The sequence below is a fragment of the Hemiscyllium ocellatum genome, chromosome 40 (genome assembly GCF_020745735.1).
Source record: "Hemiscyllium ocellatum isolate sHemOce1 chromosome 40, sHemOce1.pat.X.cur, whole genome shotgun sequence".
NCBI lineage: Eukaryota > Metazoa > Chordata > Chondrichthyes > Orectolobiformes > Hemiscylliidae > Hemiscyllium > Hemiscyllium ocellatum.
In genome coordinates, this window is record NC_083440.1 from 1,362,345 (window position 1) to 1,378,942 (window position 16,598).

At 41.8% G+C, this 16,598-nt stretch overlaps 1 protein-coding gene across 2 annotated transcripts in view; it reads right to left on the minus strand.

Moving 5' to 3' along the window:
- Nucleotides 1–976: 976 nt before the first annotated feature.
- The window catches only part of LOC132834534 (uncharacterized), a 29,271-nt gene continuing 13,649 nt past the window's right edge, over nt 977–16,598 (minus strand). For both annotated transcript variants that reach the window (XM_060853458.1, XM_060853457.1), the window contains exons 6-12: nt 13,824–13,984; nt 10,938–11,036; nt 6,428–6,573; nt 6,104–6,275; nt 4,424–4,536; nt 1,984–2,068; nt 977–1,437 (exon numbers count right to left, since the gene is read on the minus strand). In XM_060853458.1, coding sequence (XP_060709441.1) covers nt 1,381–1,437; nt 1,984–2,068; nt 4,424–4,536; nt 6,104–6,275; nt 6,428–6,573; nt 10,938–11,036; nt 13,824–13,984 — 833 coding nt within the window. In that variant the 3' untranslated portion in view covers nt 977–1,380. The remainder of the gene's footprint in view (nt 1,438–1,983; nt 2,069–4,423; nt 4,537–6,103; nt 6,276–6,427; nt 6,574–10,937; nt 11,037–13,823; nt 13,985–16,598) is intronic.

The following is a 16,598-nucleotide window of genomic DNA, read 5'->3' on the forward strand; positions in this document are numbered from 1 at the left end:
AGTCTATAACCCGGGAAGCATGTAGGTAAACCGCCTCTGCATGCTATACAATGTGATCAGATTCCACCTGTAATGCGAATTCCAGACTGAATACAACACACTGGTTGTTGGCTAACCAGCTTTTTATACAGTTTCAGCATAAACCTAACCCCTAATAAACAAGAGTATACCAAATGCCTTCTTATACACTTTATCCACCTTTCCTGGTACCTTCAGGGTCTAGCGTCTTTCCATAAGAATATCTCTCTGCTCGTCAATACCCTCCGAGGATCCTACTGATCATCATGTATTACCTTATTTTTTTCTGCCTAAGAGCGTCAACTCACATTCATTCAGATTGAATTCCATTTGCCACAAATCAGTCTAATTGACCAGTGTGTCTATGTCCTCTCATAATTGAGGCCATTGTAGCCTCTGTCTCGATTCAGACCATTTCAGTTTCCTTGATGTCATTATATTCATAAATATATCAATTTATGTCCCGAAAACATTCATAATCGAACTTACAAAGTAATCTGGATGTTGATAATGAGGCACATGCATTTTGAATGACGGATAAGGGATGCCGGGCCTGATGAAAATAATTTGCTCCTGCGTACTATCCCATGAGATGACAAATCACAGGATACGCTGTCCCAGTCACTATGGATTGAAATAACCTTATCACTGAAGCTAAATGGCATCAGAATAGACTCTTTAAGAAAACCCATGTTGAGCAAACATGGTTCCATCGAATTGTAACAGATCCCATTTTGCCCTATTACCAGATATGTTCTGCACACAGTCCCTCGAAGGAGCAGTCCACTTTTCCTGAAATGAATAAGAACACATGAGCAGAAAAATGACCTTGCACTGTCACCAGAATGAATCGACCATTCCACCAGAAATGTAAGACAAATCCATGTGTTTAAAAATCCTTGAGACATAAAGCACAAAGAACAATTTATAAGGTTTATTAATACAATACATCGAGCCAGTGATTGCAGTCCACATCTTTGTCACGGAGGGGGCTATTAAGTTACAAAATAGTGCGAAAGAATTGTATTTTCTAAAATTTGTGATAGAAGCTGTGATAGGCGAGGGTCATCTTTCAGAGGTGAAGGGTAAAGTGATGTCCATCATTCAAACAGAATGATGAAATACGTGGAAATGCTTGATAATGCAGACAGAGAAGGGTCAGATGTTATGATCCTTCTGCACACAGTAAGGTAAATCTGGCAATAGTGCATGGAACAGTCAAGTCGATGTGACTGGCCTGTATGTTTGGTTTCTGTCCAATGTCAACAAGTTTATATTTGCATTTTCAGCATATTTGCACTGAAGTATGGAGGTAGAACTTGCATCATGTTATGCCAGTTCCAGCATAAGTCCGTTGCTGTTTTAACATATCTCCTGTTCCGATATGCACTGTTGGAGATACATCTCATAAAGACGTTCCTGCAAACATAGAGATTGATAAAAGTAATGATATAAGACCACAAGACCATAAAACATAGCCAATATGGGACGACATTTAGCCACTTGAGTCTGCTCTGCCATTCAACGGGATGACGTTGAGTGATCTGAAATTCCTGGCAATCGTTTTCCTGCCCTATTCCCCACAAAACTTGCTTTCCCCAGCTGATCAAGAATCTCACTTTCTCAACCTTAAAATGCGAAAGGAGTCTGCGTCCAAATCCCCCATCTTCTCCAACACCCACCCCCTCCCCCCACCCCGGCCACCCCTCGACCCCGTCCCTCAACATCTCTGTGTGGCAAAGGAGTTCCAAATACACACAACCCCAACAGAACAAACTCCACCTCATTTCCATCATAAATTTCATCCTTGTTTAACATGATATATGTGGAAAATACGGTGACATGGATTGTTGAGAGACATATAAGTGCACGCCTACTGCTTTGGGATTTGATGGAGGTAAGACACAGGGAAAACATCCATAATTTTAGAATCGCTGAAGTAAAACAATAAAAGGCAAAAGTTACCTTTCTCTCAACCACAACATGTTGAACATAATTGCATTTTGCTCGAAGTTGCTTTCTCTCCTTCCTTGATAGGGTCAGTTTTGTGCTGAAGATACAGAGATAGAAGTTGAAAAATGAGCTGGATAACCTCCATGGATCAGACATTTCCTATTGACCTCGGACATAATCTAACATTATTGAACACCCATAAGCTGGCTACTGCAGAACATTTACAGAGGAAGTGCCTGCCATGTCACTATTTCTAAATAACTTCTAAAACAGGCTTGCATTTGTAGATGCTTGTCTGAGTGAATGAGTGAGTGAAAGTGAGTGCGTGAGTGAGGGAGTGTGTAAAAGTAAGTTTTGTTTTGGGAGAGTGAGCGAGGGTGTGTGTGAGGGGATGATGGAGTGAGTGAATGACTGTGTTAGAGCACGTGAATAAGTGGGTGATTCCTTGAAAGCGTAAGTTTGTGAAAGTGAATGCGTGAGAAAGTGAGTGAGGGGTTCACAGAGTGAGAGAGTGAGTTTGCGTGAAAATATAGGAAACAGAAGAAAAGGAGGTCATTCAGCCCCTTCCACTTGCACTGCCATTCAATAAAATCACGATTGATTGGTGATCTCTCATTTAATTAGCATAAACGTTATTGGAGGAAGAGAGTTCCAAACCTACCCTACTCTTTCTGCTTCGACCTTTTTTTTTAATATCTCTCATGAATGGTCTGGCAGTAATTCTTCGACTACATCCCCGATTCAAGAATCTCCAGGCAAGTGGAATTAGTTTATCTTTACCGACTCTGTCTTTCCCTGTCAATATCCTGAAGAACCCAATTACATTCCACTTCACCTTCTAAATTCTAGAGACTAAAGGAATAATTTTATCTAATCTCGCCTCATAACATGACTACTGAAATCCAGGTGCCATCCTTGTCAACTTGCCTTGAACTCCCTCCAGGGTCAGAACACCCAGACACTTCTCTGTGTTGATATAAGATGTCAGATGAGTGAAAAAACAAATATTATGTTGTCTTATACATTAAATTCGGAAAGGCATGTGGCTGTAAACATAAAGACAGAGGACATCCTTTTCTGTGTAGCATGACAAATATTCATAATATGTTGGAATTTGACAGCAGTAATAGTAGTTGCAGAGTGAGACTACTACCATTCAAAATGGGCAAAAATAGAATGGGTCTCAAAATAGCAGTGAGAAAAGGAATATAACAGATAGATACAGGAGTTTTGAGACTATGCAGCTACCTTTGAATTCAACCAATTAATTTTAAAGGTTGATAATCGATTTCAAAAAAAAACGACAGCCAGGATTGAGGGACTTGTCAATGAGTTCACTTGAAGTCACAAACTGGTATGAATAAAATACCGATGTTACTAGGCGAGTTAAATCTGAGTGGCGTTGGAAGTTGATCTGATGCTCAAATGAAGGGTCATTTCTTTTGTTTGCTTCAAAACTTGAGAATGGAGTGCACAAAGAAAATAAACAGAATGCAACTATTTTTCTTTTAATGATTTAGCAAGTAGTTAACATCTTGTAAGACCATTGTATTTCATAATGTGTAGAATCATATTGCCTGGCTCCTATTTATTTTATGACTATATAAACGAGAAATTCGATGGTTCTTGAAATGGTACTCTTCATTGCTCCCCCCACTGATCCAAAAAACATGAACTATCACAGCCAGCATAATAAATGGAGCACTGTGCATATAATATAATTAAAAAAAAACTTCCATGTTGCAAATCATCACAGCTCCCTAGCAACACTTCCCAAAGTCATCATAATTGCCAGCTCAAAGACGATGAAGGAAGATGGATGGGAGAACCATTACATGCATGTTCCTCTCCAACGAACACTATATCCTGAATATTGGTATCTTTGAACCAAACTCAGTTTCTGTCTGCACTGTGGATGGAGCAACGCGCCACAGTGAGAAGCAGCCTGAGAATTTAGCTCTCTCTAACGTTTTCAATGTAGTTATGGACTTGCAATAAATGTTGGCCAAGGAAAATGTCAGTAAATATCTTATTATCTTAAACATCTTATCTTATATATCTTATCTTATACATCTTAAATCGTCTTATACGTGTACTCATAACAGGATTGGATCATTAGGTTTCTCTCTCTCTCTCTCTCTCTCTTTCTCTCTGTCTCTCTCTCTCTCTCTCTCTCTCTCTCTGTCTCTCTCTCTCTCTGTCTCTCTCTCTCTCGCTCGCTCTCTCTCTCTCTCTCTCCAGATCTCTTCTTCCCCATTTAAATTCTGTTAATGAAGTCTCTCTTGCACACTTTATCAATTTACTTTCATAACCCTCCAGATTCCTGTCACGGATTGATGGAATGTTTCCTAAATATCTTGTCAGAAATGCTCTGGATGTCAAAATAAATCCCAAGAACGTGTCTGTTTATTTTCAATTTGCCACCTCCCCAAATCGAAAATGTAATATTTACCAGTTGCAACACTTTGCAAGCAACATTGAGACAAACATGAAACCGATCATCATGATGGTAGCCAGGAGGTAACTTCCTCCAGTTAGCCAGTTCCAGATCGTAGAAACGCACCACTGCGGATAAGAAAAGAAGGACCAAAATATCACAGTGAGAAAGAGAGCAGCAAAAAGAGGGACACGTCTCGTACATTTCCTTATTTGTGTAACTCACGTGCCGTCTATCATGATATATTGTCGTTCATTCTGGACGTTTCTTAACAAAACAACACGTTGGATCATCATAAGGGAGAAGTGTTGCGGAAGACACTGAACTTGGAAGAATTGTAAACTGTGGAGCAGGGCCGCCTGTAAATCCAAAAGTGCATTGATTGGTTGGTGGAGTGGGCAGATAGACGGCAGATGATGCTTAATGTAGAGGTGTGTGAGGTGAAGCTTTTTGGTCAGAAGAACATTGGAAGAACAATTAAGACATAGGGTACAATTCTAAAGTGGGTGCAGGGACAGAGAGACCGGAGGGTGTATGTGCACAGATCGTCAAAGTTGGCAGGACAGTGGGAGAGAAACGTAAATAAAACAGATATTTTCTTCATTTTAATTTTGTAGGAGCAGATAGAACAAGAGCAAGGAGGTGATGTTGAAGCTAGAGAAGATATTTCTTAGACCTCAGCTGGGGCATTGTGGACAGTTGTCAGTACCACACCTTCAGAAAAATGTGAATGCATTGGGGAGAGAGAAAAAAGAATCTGAGATTCACCGGTGAAATATTTTTTAAAAACACGTCAGAGAGATTCTTCCTTTTCTCTCAACGAAACACAAAACTAAATACAATAACTTGCACGTGTGGCAGGATCGCCCGGAAAAGTGACTCGAGAAAAGAGAAGATAAGGTATTTTAATGATGAACGGGGCATGTCAAATGACGGTTGAGAGAGCCGAGGCACCCCTTGCATTGTCGTGTATACTATTCGGGAACCGTTCCCCGGAAAGAGACAAACCAACATTACCAAAAGCGAAGTGAATAGTCAGAAGCAGGTCATGTGGATGAAAACATTTCTATCGAAGAAGTAAACTCCATGTCTTTACCCAGGAGCATGTTTGACCTAATGAGCACATTGTGAATATTCTGTTTGTTCATTCATTTCAGATTTCCAGCATTTGCAGCTGTCCCCCTTATTTTACAATCTACTTTCGATAAGGATATAGAGCACAAATCTACATTTTAGCCACTTACGCATATTCCACCGTTCAGCACAAACATTGATGACCTTTAAACCTCATTCCACATTCCTACCTATTAACATCTGCCTTGGTTTCATTTAAATAGTTTTTTAAAAATCTATCAGTTTTAAGCAGGACTACATCCACCAACACTGAGCAGGCTGTGCCAGAGATTTTACACAACATCTGAGTGAATAAATTTCGGTTCATTTCAGTCTTACGTGATCATCAATGTATAATGTGGCTTTAGACCAAATTTCTGTTAACCCACAGGGGGTTAACAGCCTCTTGCAGTTTCTCTTATCAATGTTTACCACAATTTCTCTTATCAATGTATATCACAATTTCTATACTGTCTCATTCTTCTAAACTTCATATGTTCAATCCCAATTTACTCAGGCACCCCATGGGATTTATATCCAACACTGCCATGACAATTGCCTTTTCAAACACAAGAGCCATACCGCCCAGATGAGTAAAATTTTTGCCGCGTCATCGCCGATGATATCTGCGAGATTTTCTCTTGATGTTTCTGAGATGATGAAATATGTCAGCAGTGATAATGGAGCCAGGTAAACCAAGGCACTGAAAAACATATATTTGATCCATGCCCTCCTGTTCCTGGAAGCCTGCTCACTGAAATGACAGCGAGAAACATTGTCTCAGTTAACTCAAAATTTCCTTGGCTCAATCCCTGCCCCAGTGTTCTCTTTAAATGACAGTGCCAACTTTCTGTACCCAAAGCCTAAAGCCTGGAATCAGAATGATAATACAGGCCAAAGCCTCACCTGCTCTCCCGCAGTTTACACTCGGCTGTGTTGATGATCAATTCACAGTCTTTCCCGAGTTGGTTCAAAGTATTCTGGACTGTTTTGTTGATGGTTTTTTCGATTGTTGTACAGACTTCTTGGATTCGATTCATGCAAGGAGCCGGCTGCCGGTGCAGACAATATGAACAGAGATGGGAAACGCACAGTCATAAGTTAGTGCTGGTTTTATCCAGGGAACATATTGACCATTCTTTTCTTCACATCAAGGAGTAAATGGACATTTCTATTACACGCTCTCCTCTCCCACGAACCCTCCATGAGCCCGAGACCTCTGAAAATATTTGATATCGGAGAACTTTGCTCAGGAAATATAAACCAAAGATTCTTTGAAACTGTTCGCCGAGCTGGGAGTTTTTCTTGCAAACGTTTCGCCCCCTTTCTAGGTGACATCTTCAGTGCTTGGGAGCCTCCTGTGAAGCGCTTCTGTGCTGATTCCTCCGGCATTTATGCTGATTAGAATCTGCCGCTTCTGGTTGTCAGTAGTTGTCCGCTGCAGTGGCCGGTATATAGGTGGTTTACAAAATCCCATGCAAGGACTGCACAAAACACTACATAGGACAAACAGGAAGACAGCTAACAACCCGCATCCATGAACACCAACTAGCCACGAAACGACACGACCAGCTATCCCTAGTAGCCATACACTCAGATGGCAAACAACATGAATTCGATTGGGACAACACCACTATTATATGGCAGGCCAAACAGAGAACAGCCAGGGAATTTCTAGAAGCATGGCACTCATCCACGACCTAGACCCTATATACCGGCCACTGCAGCGAACAGCTACTGACAACCGGAAGCGGCAGATTCAAACCAGTATAAATGCCGGAGGAATCAGCACAGAAGCGCTTCACAGGAGGCTCCAAAGCACTGCAGATGTCACCTAGAAAGGGGACGAAACGTTTACAAGAAAAACTCCCAGCTCGGCGAACAGAACCACAACAACGAGCACCCGAGCTACAAATCTTCTCACAAACTTTGAATTCTTTGAAACCTAATTTTGCAGATTGCAAGTCGGCTTTAGAATTCTGTGTTCAATATCCACAATCCTGACAGTTCCTTCAAGAAATTTGTCAATTTATTCTTCCAATTTCCTTAACAAGGAAGTATAAGTCCTACCTGTGTCATTTTGGCCATGTTCCTGATTCGGAACACTCGTTGTTTTGGTTCACCATTCTGTGCCTCCCAAAACTGACTGGTTTGAATTCTAGATGCTGGATCGGAGAAAATCGTGGGGCTCTAAGGGCTGCTCCTTTATTAAAGTTTTTATTTCAATGCTGGAGGTCATTTGCTCGCTTCCATGAAAAGGCGATTACTGTTTCCGATGTAGGTTTTTTTTTATCGCTGAGCTGGAAGGTTCATTTTCAGACATTTCGTCACCAGACGAGGTAATGTCATCAGTGAGCCTCCGGATGAGGCGCTGCTGGTGTTTTCTGCTTTCTATTTATATGTTTGGGTTTCCTTGGATTGGTGACGTCATTTCCTGTGGTTGATGAAACCTCTGAAAATGAAGCTTCCAGCTCAGCTAGCAAATCTACATCCAGAACCTCAACCTGAACTAAACATCTTCTCAATACTCGCTAATTACTGTTTTGTCAGCTCATTCTTCAAAAATTAAACCAACAGTTCTTTAAAACCGGAATAAAGAGATAGTGCAGCAGACCACGTGGCAGGTTGTTTCTGAAGGGTCCAGGAAAAGGCAGAGCAGTAAATAATTGACTGACTGTGAAGTTACAAGCATCTTTGGAGATCAGAGTTCTGTCCAAATAAAACAAACAAGTTGTGGCATTCTCAGCTGACATTAGAGAGACTTCATTATTGGATACTGCTTACAGCTGGTGATCAGTTCAGTGTTCTTTTTAAGATTCCTAAATCTTAACCTATTCATTTGAGCAAATCGACAATAGTGAATAAGGTTTTTTTTTATCTTCGATCTGCTGGGATCTTTCTCTTAATGAAACTTTTTTTAAGAATTGCAACATAGGGATTAAGTTGTCTTGTAGCAGCAGGTATTTTGAGCAGGCAGGCTGTGCTTTTTCATGGGTCTGTAGATTGTTAGAGTTCAAAGACGAACTTTACTAGAATGATGTGCTCTTCCAGTCGCATGGGGGATTTTAGGGAGAATGTCAGTGTTCCTGATGAATATGCCTGCAAGGAGTAAGTTGATTTTAAATCCTATCATATTGCATGGATCGATTGGCATAGTGGTTAGAGGCAATGCAGAATTTACAGGAGCTAAGCTCGGTGATGGATGTATCAGGAAGGTACCAAACCCGCAGATGGAGTCAGGTAGATGGGTTGCCTGTAGTAAAGGTGATGTAGGGAGGGTTGGGGGTGAATAAGCAAGTACCTAGGAGTATATTGGGGATATGCTGTACCCGATGTGGCCTCCTCTATATTGTGGAGACAGGCCGCCTACTTGTGGAATGTTTCAGGTAATGTTGGGACACCCGGACCAACCAAACCAACTACCCCGTGGCTCAACACTCCAACTCCCCCTCCCACTCTAACCCCTACATCGCCAGACCATAGCAACACGACGCCTGGAGGAAGAGCGCCTCATCTTCCGCCTAGGAACTCTCCAACCACAAGGAATGAACTCAGATTTCTCCAGTTTCCTCATTTCCCCTAACCCCACCTTGTCTCAGTCAAATCCCTCGAACTCAGCACCGCCTTCCTAACCTGCAATCTTCTTCCTGACCTCTCCGCCCCCACCCCAACTCCGGCCTATCACCCTCCCCTTGGCCTCCTTCAACCTATTGCATTTCCAACGCCCCTCCCCCAAGTCCCTCCTCCCTACTTTCTATCTTAGCCTGCTGGACACACTTTCCTCATTCCTGAAGAAGGACTCACGCCCGAAATGTCGATTCTCCTGCTCTTTGGATGCTGCCTGACCTGCTGCGCTTTTCCAGCAACACATTTTCAGCTCTGATCTCCAGCATTGGCAGTCCTCACTTTCTCCTATCTTGGGGATATCCCAAACTAAGGAAGTGTGTTCTGTCACAAGATGTGAAAGGGGGATTGATTGTTAGGGGAATGCAACACTGACAAGTAGGCTTGAAGTATAGAGACTGGCTCAACTGTAACGAGTGCAGCGTCAGATTCCAAGCAGTCGATTGTTAATAGGGGAATTTCTAGTCAGAGGCATAAACAGATGTTCCTGGTGCAGACAGAGAGACAGCATTTTCGTGTGCTGGGGTCAAGAATGAGTAAGAAACGATGCAGAATATTGTCATAGGGGATAATGACAAGCAAGAGGCCATTGCTCACATTAATACAACAATGTAAGGAGACAAAAGGACGATGATCTGAGGAGAGAATATAAGAAAATAGGCAAGAGGTTAAAAAGTAGGTCCTCGAGGGTAGTTATACCTGGGTTACTCTCGATGCCACGAGTTGAGTAGGAATAGGAGGATAGAACAGATTAATACGTGGCTGAGAAGCTGGTGCAAAGGGGAGCAGGTACATTTTCAGATCATTAGAATCTCTTCTGAGGTAGAAGTGACCTGTATAAGAAGGATGTGTTGCACCTGAGTTGGAACAGCACTAATATGTTGGCAGGGAGATTTGTTGGAGCTACTCGGGAAGGTTTAAACAAGTAATGGGAGGTGGTGGGGTCACAAGAAGGAAATTTGTCACGTCCAGACAACAGTGATCGAGTGAATCCCTAGAACTGTGTAAGGACAGGAGGAATTTGAATGGAAGGTTCGAAGTGATGTGGGCCAAATCTTGGAAAATCGAACTAGATTAATGTAGAATATCGATCAAAGGGTCTGTTTCTGTACATCTATATAACTATGATTCTATGGCAGTTAAAGGTGCTGAATTTTGAACCCAGTCTGACAGAGAGTCTGAGAAAACATTCTGAATGGAACTAATTAATTATCTTCTGGCCTTTTCACTGAAAAACTTTTCATTAAAGTTTGGTTGGCACGAATGAAAAACGAAAAAGTCCCTTCATCATATGCGGAGCATTTTTCGAGAAAAATTCAGGCAAAGAGTGTTGTGTGCAGAAATAAAGCATTAAGGTACCAAGAAATTCGGACCAAGGCATGAACACTCCCCGCTGTCGAGAGGTTGTGTTTACACATTACAACAGCCGCAAAGTTTGAACCAAAGCACGTCTCCATCCTGATGTAGGTTTACATATCAGTGTTGTTTTTGTAATAGATTGGTCATGTATATAACACTATGAAACCTGTTGATTTGGTTTCAATACTTGACTAGCACCTCTCTCTGTCTCGCGTTCACTCATTGCATATATAACATACCTATCTATCTATGTATATATAAATATGTATCCATGTATATAAGTATTAGGAATAAAGTGTTTATATATATATATATATATATATACACACACACACACACATATACATATATTCACATATAAGAAATCATAAATCTTGTATAAATTTACAGTTATCTGTATAATTTTGTGAACGGCTGAGACTGGCAACCCTACCTTGTTTGGATCTGGGATGTAAATTGTTGGCATGTCAAAGCCACATTTGTTGAGTCCGGGTCTTTTGCACAGTTCTTGCACTATTTGCATCATTACGCGCTAGAGATGAAAACAAATACATTATCCGGCAAATATAAGCACATTTCCTACTTTAGTATCGAACATACAATCAGAAAGTAACGGGTTATACCATACTGGAGGTTCGCAAACTCTCAGAATTTCTCAAAGACATTCACCACTAATAAATGGCTGTCAATTCACAACAGCTCATAACTGTCTTGCAGAAAATACAAGTGCAGTGATGAACACTTGTTTGCCATTCAGGCAAAAATGAGATAAATAAGCAACTCGTCTGCTTAATTCCAGGGTCTATTAAAATTTAAATGTGTGATGACTATTTATTTTATAAGCAGCATCAGCCTGTGTAGTTTTCATGTTTTTTTCTCAAATTAAAATAAAAAGTTTGAATTTCTCTTTGTTGTTCCAAACAAATTTGTGACAACTCGCACGTACAATTATTATGAGCAAGAGCTAGGTAACAATGCAAATTTGCCACCTGAAATATTACACTGAGGATGAATAACATTAACAGAAGGTAAATCAGCACGAGTCGCCTGGCGAACAAGTAAGACAAGACTATAGCAGTTCTGACTGTGCTCTTAGCTCCCCTTGCCTCTCTGTGACTCATAATATTCCGTTTACTTCTGCATACAAGCCTCGGTCTAACTCAGTCTTGTATATTTGAATAGTCCAACCTCCTCTGTTCGGTGAGAAAGGGAACATAACGGACTCACAACGTGGTGAGAGAAGGATTCATCCCTCATTTCTGTTTCAACTCTGAAAACATCATTGAGACAAACTATGCTAATGGTCTGTCAAACCGTCAGAACCGAAATCTGTCCGAAATACGATGATCTGTCACAAAAAAATGAAAACGGAAAGAATCCACAACCCAACAAATGGGAAGTAGGAAGTGGGAATAGACAATTGAAATGTGAGTATTTATGAATGTGAACATGTGGATAACACATCGAGTAAACAGTTTTATCATACCAATCATTTCCGCTGGCAGTGCATATTCATGTTCAATTGTGGCAAAGGATTTCATCTGATACTTTGCATGATCTGAGAAAGAAAGTGTCAGAAGGAACCACAATCCAATCTGAACATTGGTTCCTAAAAACTTCATTATTTACTCAAAATCTTTCAGTTAAAGGCGCCATTCTCAATAATGGAACGAGGGTGTTGACAGATGTATTCCTGAGCTGTGGCATTTCTGTTATAGAAACACCTTGCTAAACTAGTGTCACGGTTTTATTAGGTAAAAACAAGGATTGCAGATGCTGGAAACCTGAGTCTAGATTAGAGTGGTGGTGGAAAAGCACAGCAGGTCAGGCAGCATCTGAGGAGCAGGAAAATCGACGTTTCAGGAATAGAGCTTTTATTATTTTTCTTCTTCTGAGCTCCAGAATGTCCCGCTTAACCTCTCTGTCTCATTTTCATCCCAAAAACATTAACCAATCATGCATCGTCTATTCTAATATCGCATTCTCTGACCTGGTTTCTAATGTGGCTTGTCATTTTTCGATATTAAGTGTCACGACACAAGTGTCACAAAGTAAGGCCTACACGACAAAAAACAGTTCTGTGGTCCATCGGGTCTGTGCTGTAAAGAAATCAACCAAATAACTAATTTAACCAACTAATTTGGGCGGCACGGTGGCACAGTGGTTAGCACTGCTACCTCACAGCGCCAGAGACCCGGGTTCAATTCCCGACTCAGACTCTGGAGAACTCATGTTCTCTCCGTGTCTGTGTGGGTTTCCTCCGGGTGCTCCGGCTTCCTCCCACAGTCAGGTGAATTGCCTGTAGTATTAGGTAAGGGGTAAATGTAGGGGTATGGGTGGGTTGCACTTCGGTGGGTCAGTGTGGACTTGTTGGGCCGGAGGGCGTGTTTCCACACTGTAAGTAATCTAATCTAATTAATCCTATTTTCCAGCTCCTGTCAGCCTTGTAATTGCAAATGTGTCCCTAAATACATCTTAAATGCTATCAGGATTTCTGTATCACCCAGCCTTACAAACAGGGAAGTTTAGTGCAACCGTTGATCGATGACGACATCACCTGATGAAGGGCTTTTGCCCGAAACATCGATTGTCCTGCTCCTCGGATACTGCCTAACCTGCTGAGCCTTTCCAGCATCACTCTAATCTAGACTCACAGTTTTATTAGTCGACTTTGCATTTAACCCAACTGAATATATCTTTGATGTCAAAATAACACTGCAAAGAGTAAAGTCTCCAACAACCATCAAGTCTTAGACTGAGGTACGGTTACTAGAGTGGCAACATTGACTCGGTTTTTCTCTCTCCACACATGCTGCCAGAACTGCTGGATTTCTGCATCACTTTCTGCTTTTAGTTTTAGGGATTAGACTGTCGGACCTGAAAATGATTTTCTTATCAAGGCAAACATGACTGTGCGGGTGGTTCAGTCGAGGAGAAAGTGAAGACTGCAGATACTGGAGATCAGGGCTGAAAATGTGTTCCTAAAGAAAGGCTCATGCCCGAAACGCCGATTCTCCTGCTCGTTGGATGCTGCCTGACCTGCAGCGCTTTTCCAGCAACGGTTTCAGCAGGAGGTTCAGCCCACATGATTTAATTTTGCAATAATCCTTTACTATCAATAATTAATCTTATTTAGCCCAAGCACACGAGTATAAAATGGTAATTTTTAGACATTATTCCTGGACAGTAGAAAACCACGTGGTCGTACTTCTGTATCTTTTTATTTGCTTTACATTCTATTGGAATGCAACAGTCATAGGGGTCAGGGATTCAATTCCTCATGAAGGGAAACTTCAGTTACATGCAATGAAATACATACCTGTCTGTCACTTTCGTGCCCAGCCTCATCAGCTTTGCTAAGATAGAATCTCAGTTTCTCACCGTGTGTCTCGTTTATCTTTTCTACAACATCCAGGGTCCGTTTACACAAGGCTTGTCCCATTGGATCAAAGAAAACAAGGATCAGATCGGCCTGTTCACCTGCAGCAAATAAGCGAGTATAACTTTAGATTACCACACCGTGCTCGGAGGTCCTCCAGTGTTTAAGTTGCATTTTCCAAGTGTCACTCAAGATCTTCGATGAAGTAAGATCTCCTGAAAGTTGTCAAGTTGATGGTTTCAATTTTCACATCGAGAGATGGATGAGTTTAAAGACCTGGCTCCTACAACTTTGAACAATGCAATAGAGAATCTGATCAAGGTCCAATACAAATTCTTCATGACTGTCCTTTCAATGTGCTTGCAAGAGTGTTCTCCCAAATGAAATCTTTGGGTGACTCTTGTGCCTGAGCACAGTAATGTACTTCCAGTTGATGAAGTGATCTGCCTGAAACCTGTAGAAAACGGGTTCCTAGTCGAGAGTGTGGAGTTGAAAAAGCACCACCGGTCAGGCAGCATCCGAGGCACAGGAGACTCGATGTTTCCTGCATAAGGAGAAAGTGAGGTCTGCAAATGCTGGAGATCAGAGCTGAAAATCTGAGATTTCTCCAGTTTCCTCATTTCCCCTCCCCCCACCTTGTCTCAGTCGATTCCCTCGAACTCAGCACCGCCCTCCTAACCTGCAATCTTCTTCCTGACCTCTCCGCCCCCACCCCATTCCGGCCTATCACGCTCACCATGACCTCCTTCCACCTATCACATCTCCATCGCCCCTCCCCCAAATCCCTCCTCCCTACCTTTTATCTTAGCCTGCTGGACACACTTTCTTCATTCCTGAAGAAGGGCTTATGCCCAAAACGTCGAATTTCCTGTTCCTTCGATGCTGCCTGACCTGCTGTGCTTTTCCAGCAACATATTTTCGTTTCCTGCATAAGACCTTCATCACTTTCCTGATGAACGGCTTATGCCCGAAACATCGATTCTCCTGTTCCTCAGGTGCTGCCTGACATGTTGTCTTTTCACCCACCACACTCTCGACTCTGATCTCCAGCATCTGCAGGCCTCACTTTCTCCTAGAAAACGTTCCTGGACCGATTAGCTGGAGTCATTTCACTACTACTCACATTTCACATCTACGTCATTATCCAGAATGGAGAAGGCATTGAAAAGAAAGCATTTTTTTACCTTCTCATCAATGATTGCAAATGAAAAAATTTGCATGGGTTCAGGTTTTCCTGTGACAGAACGTCAATTTTAAGGAATATATCAGGATTTTCAAGACAGCCACAGAAATTAGGAGCAGTAGGATTCTAATCAGCCCCCGGGCCTGCTGTGCAATTACATATGATCGTGGTTGGTCTGATCTCATATTCACCACCACCTTCACAGGGACTTATATCCATTCCCGGTTGACCTTGAAAAGATTGTGGTGATGATAAAAACGGAGCGATTTGTCAGCTTGGTTTCAAGTCATGGGCAGTGTGTATAGTTTGAGTGTCGCTTAGACATTGCATATGGGTTCTAGTTGATATGATCGTATAAACTCTTACCAAAACTACAAATTCCTAACATTACAGAATGCATAATTGTTAACTTCGTAATGCAACTTGTTAGTTATATGATTTCATACTTTTTTGCAGTTCATGGTGAATTGCACTCACAACACAAGTTACATTGGCAGGTTATCCTTCTTTCCATGGCCAACTAATTTCTCCAGGGAGATTGGTTTACAAGGTTAGATCTTATGGAATAGAGAGAGAAATAGCCATTTGGATACAGAACTGACTCAAAGTTAGAGGGTGGTGGTGGAGGGTTGTTATTCATGTTGGAGGCCTGTGACCAGTGGAATTCCAAATGGATCTGTGCTGGGTCCAGTACCGTTCGTCATTAATGTCAATGATTTGGATGTGAGCATAGGATTGATCGTTAGTAAGTTTGTAGATAACACCATAATTGGAGGTGTAGTGGACAGCGAAGAGGGTTACCTCAAATTACAATGGGATCTTGATCAGATTAGCCAATGGGCTGAGAAATGGCAGCTGGTGTTTAATTTAGATAAATGCAAGGTACTGCATTTTGGGAAAGCAATTCTTAGCAGGATTTATACACATAATGATAAGGGCCTAAGGAGTGTTGCTGAACAAAGAGACCTTGGAGTGCAGGCTCATAGCTCCTTGAAAGTAGAGTTGGGGGTAGATAGGGTGAGTTCCTTAAAATGGACCAGTGGTGTTCCACAGGGATCAGTGCTGGGGCCACTGTTATTTGTGATATATATAAATGATCTGAAAGAGGGCACTGTTCGTATGATCAGCAAGTTTGCATGTGGCACGAAGATTGGTGGAGTAGCAGAAAGCATAGGGAACTGTCAAAGAATGCAGGAGAAGAGAGATATACTGGAGAATTGGGCGGAGAAGTGGTAGATGGAGTTCAATCCAGGCAAGTGTGAGGAGGTGCATTTTGGAAAGTCTAATTCGAGAACTAAATATACAGTGAATGGAAAAGCCTTGGGACAAGTTCATGAGCAGAGAGATCTGAGAGTCCAGGTCCATTGTACCCTGAAGGTTGCTGCACAGGTGGAAAGAGTGGTCAAGAAGGCATCTGGTATGCTTGCCTTCATCGGACGGGGTATTGAGTATAAGAGCTGGCAGGTCATGTTAAAATTGTACACGACATTGGTTCAGCCGCATTTAGAATACTGTGTACATTGCTGGTCGCC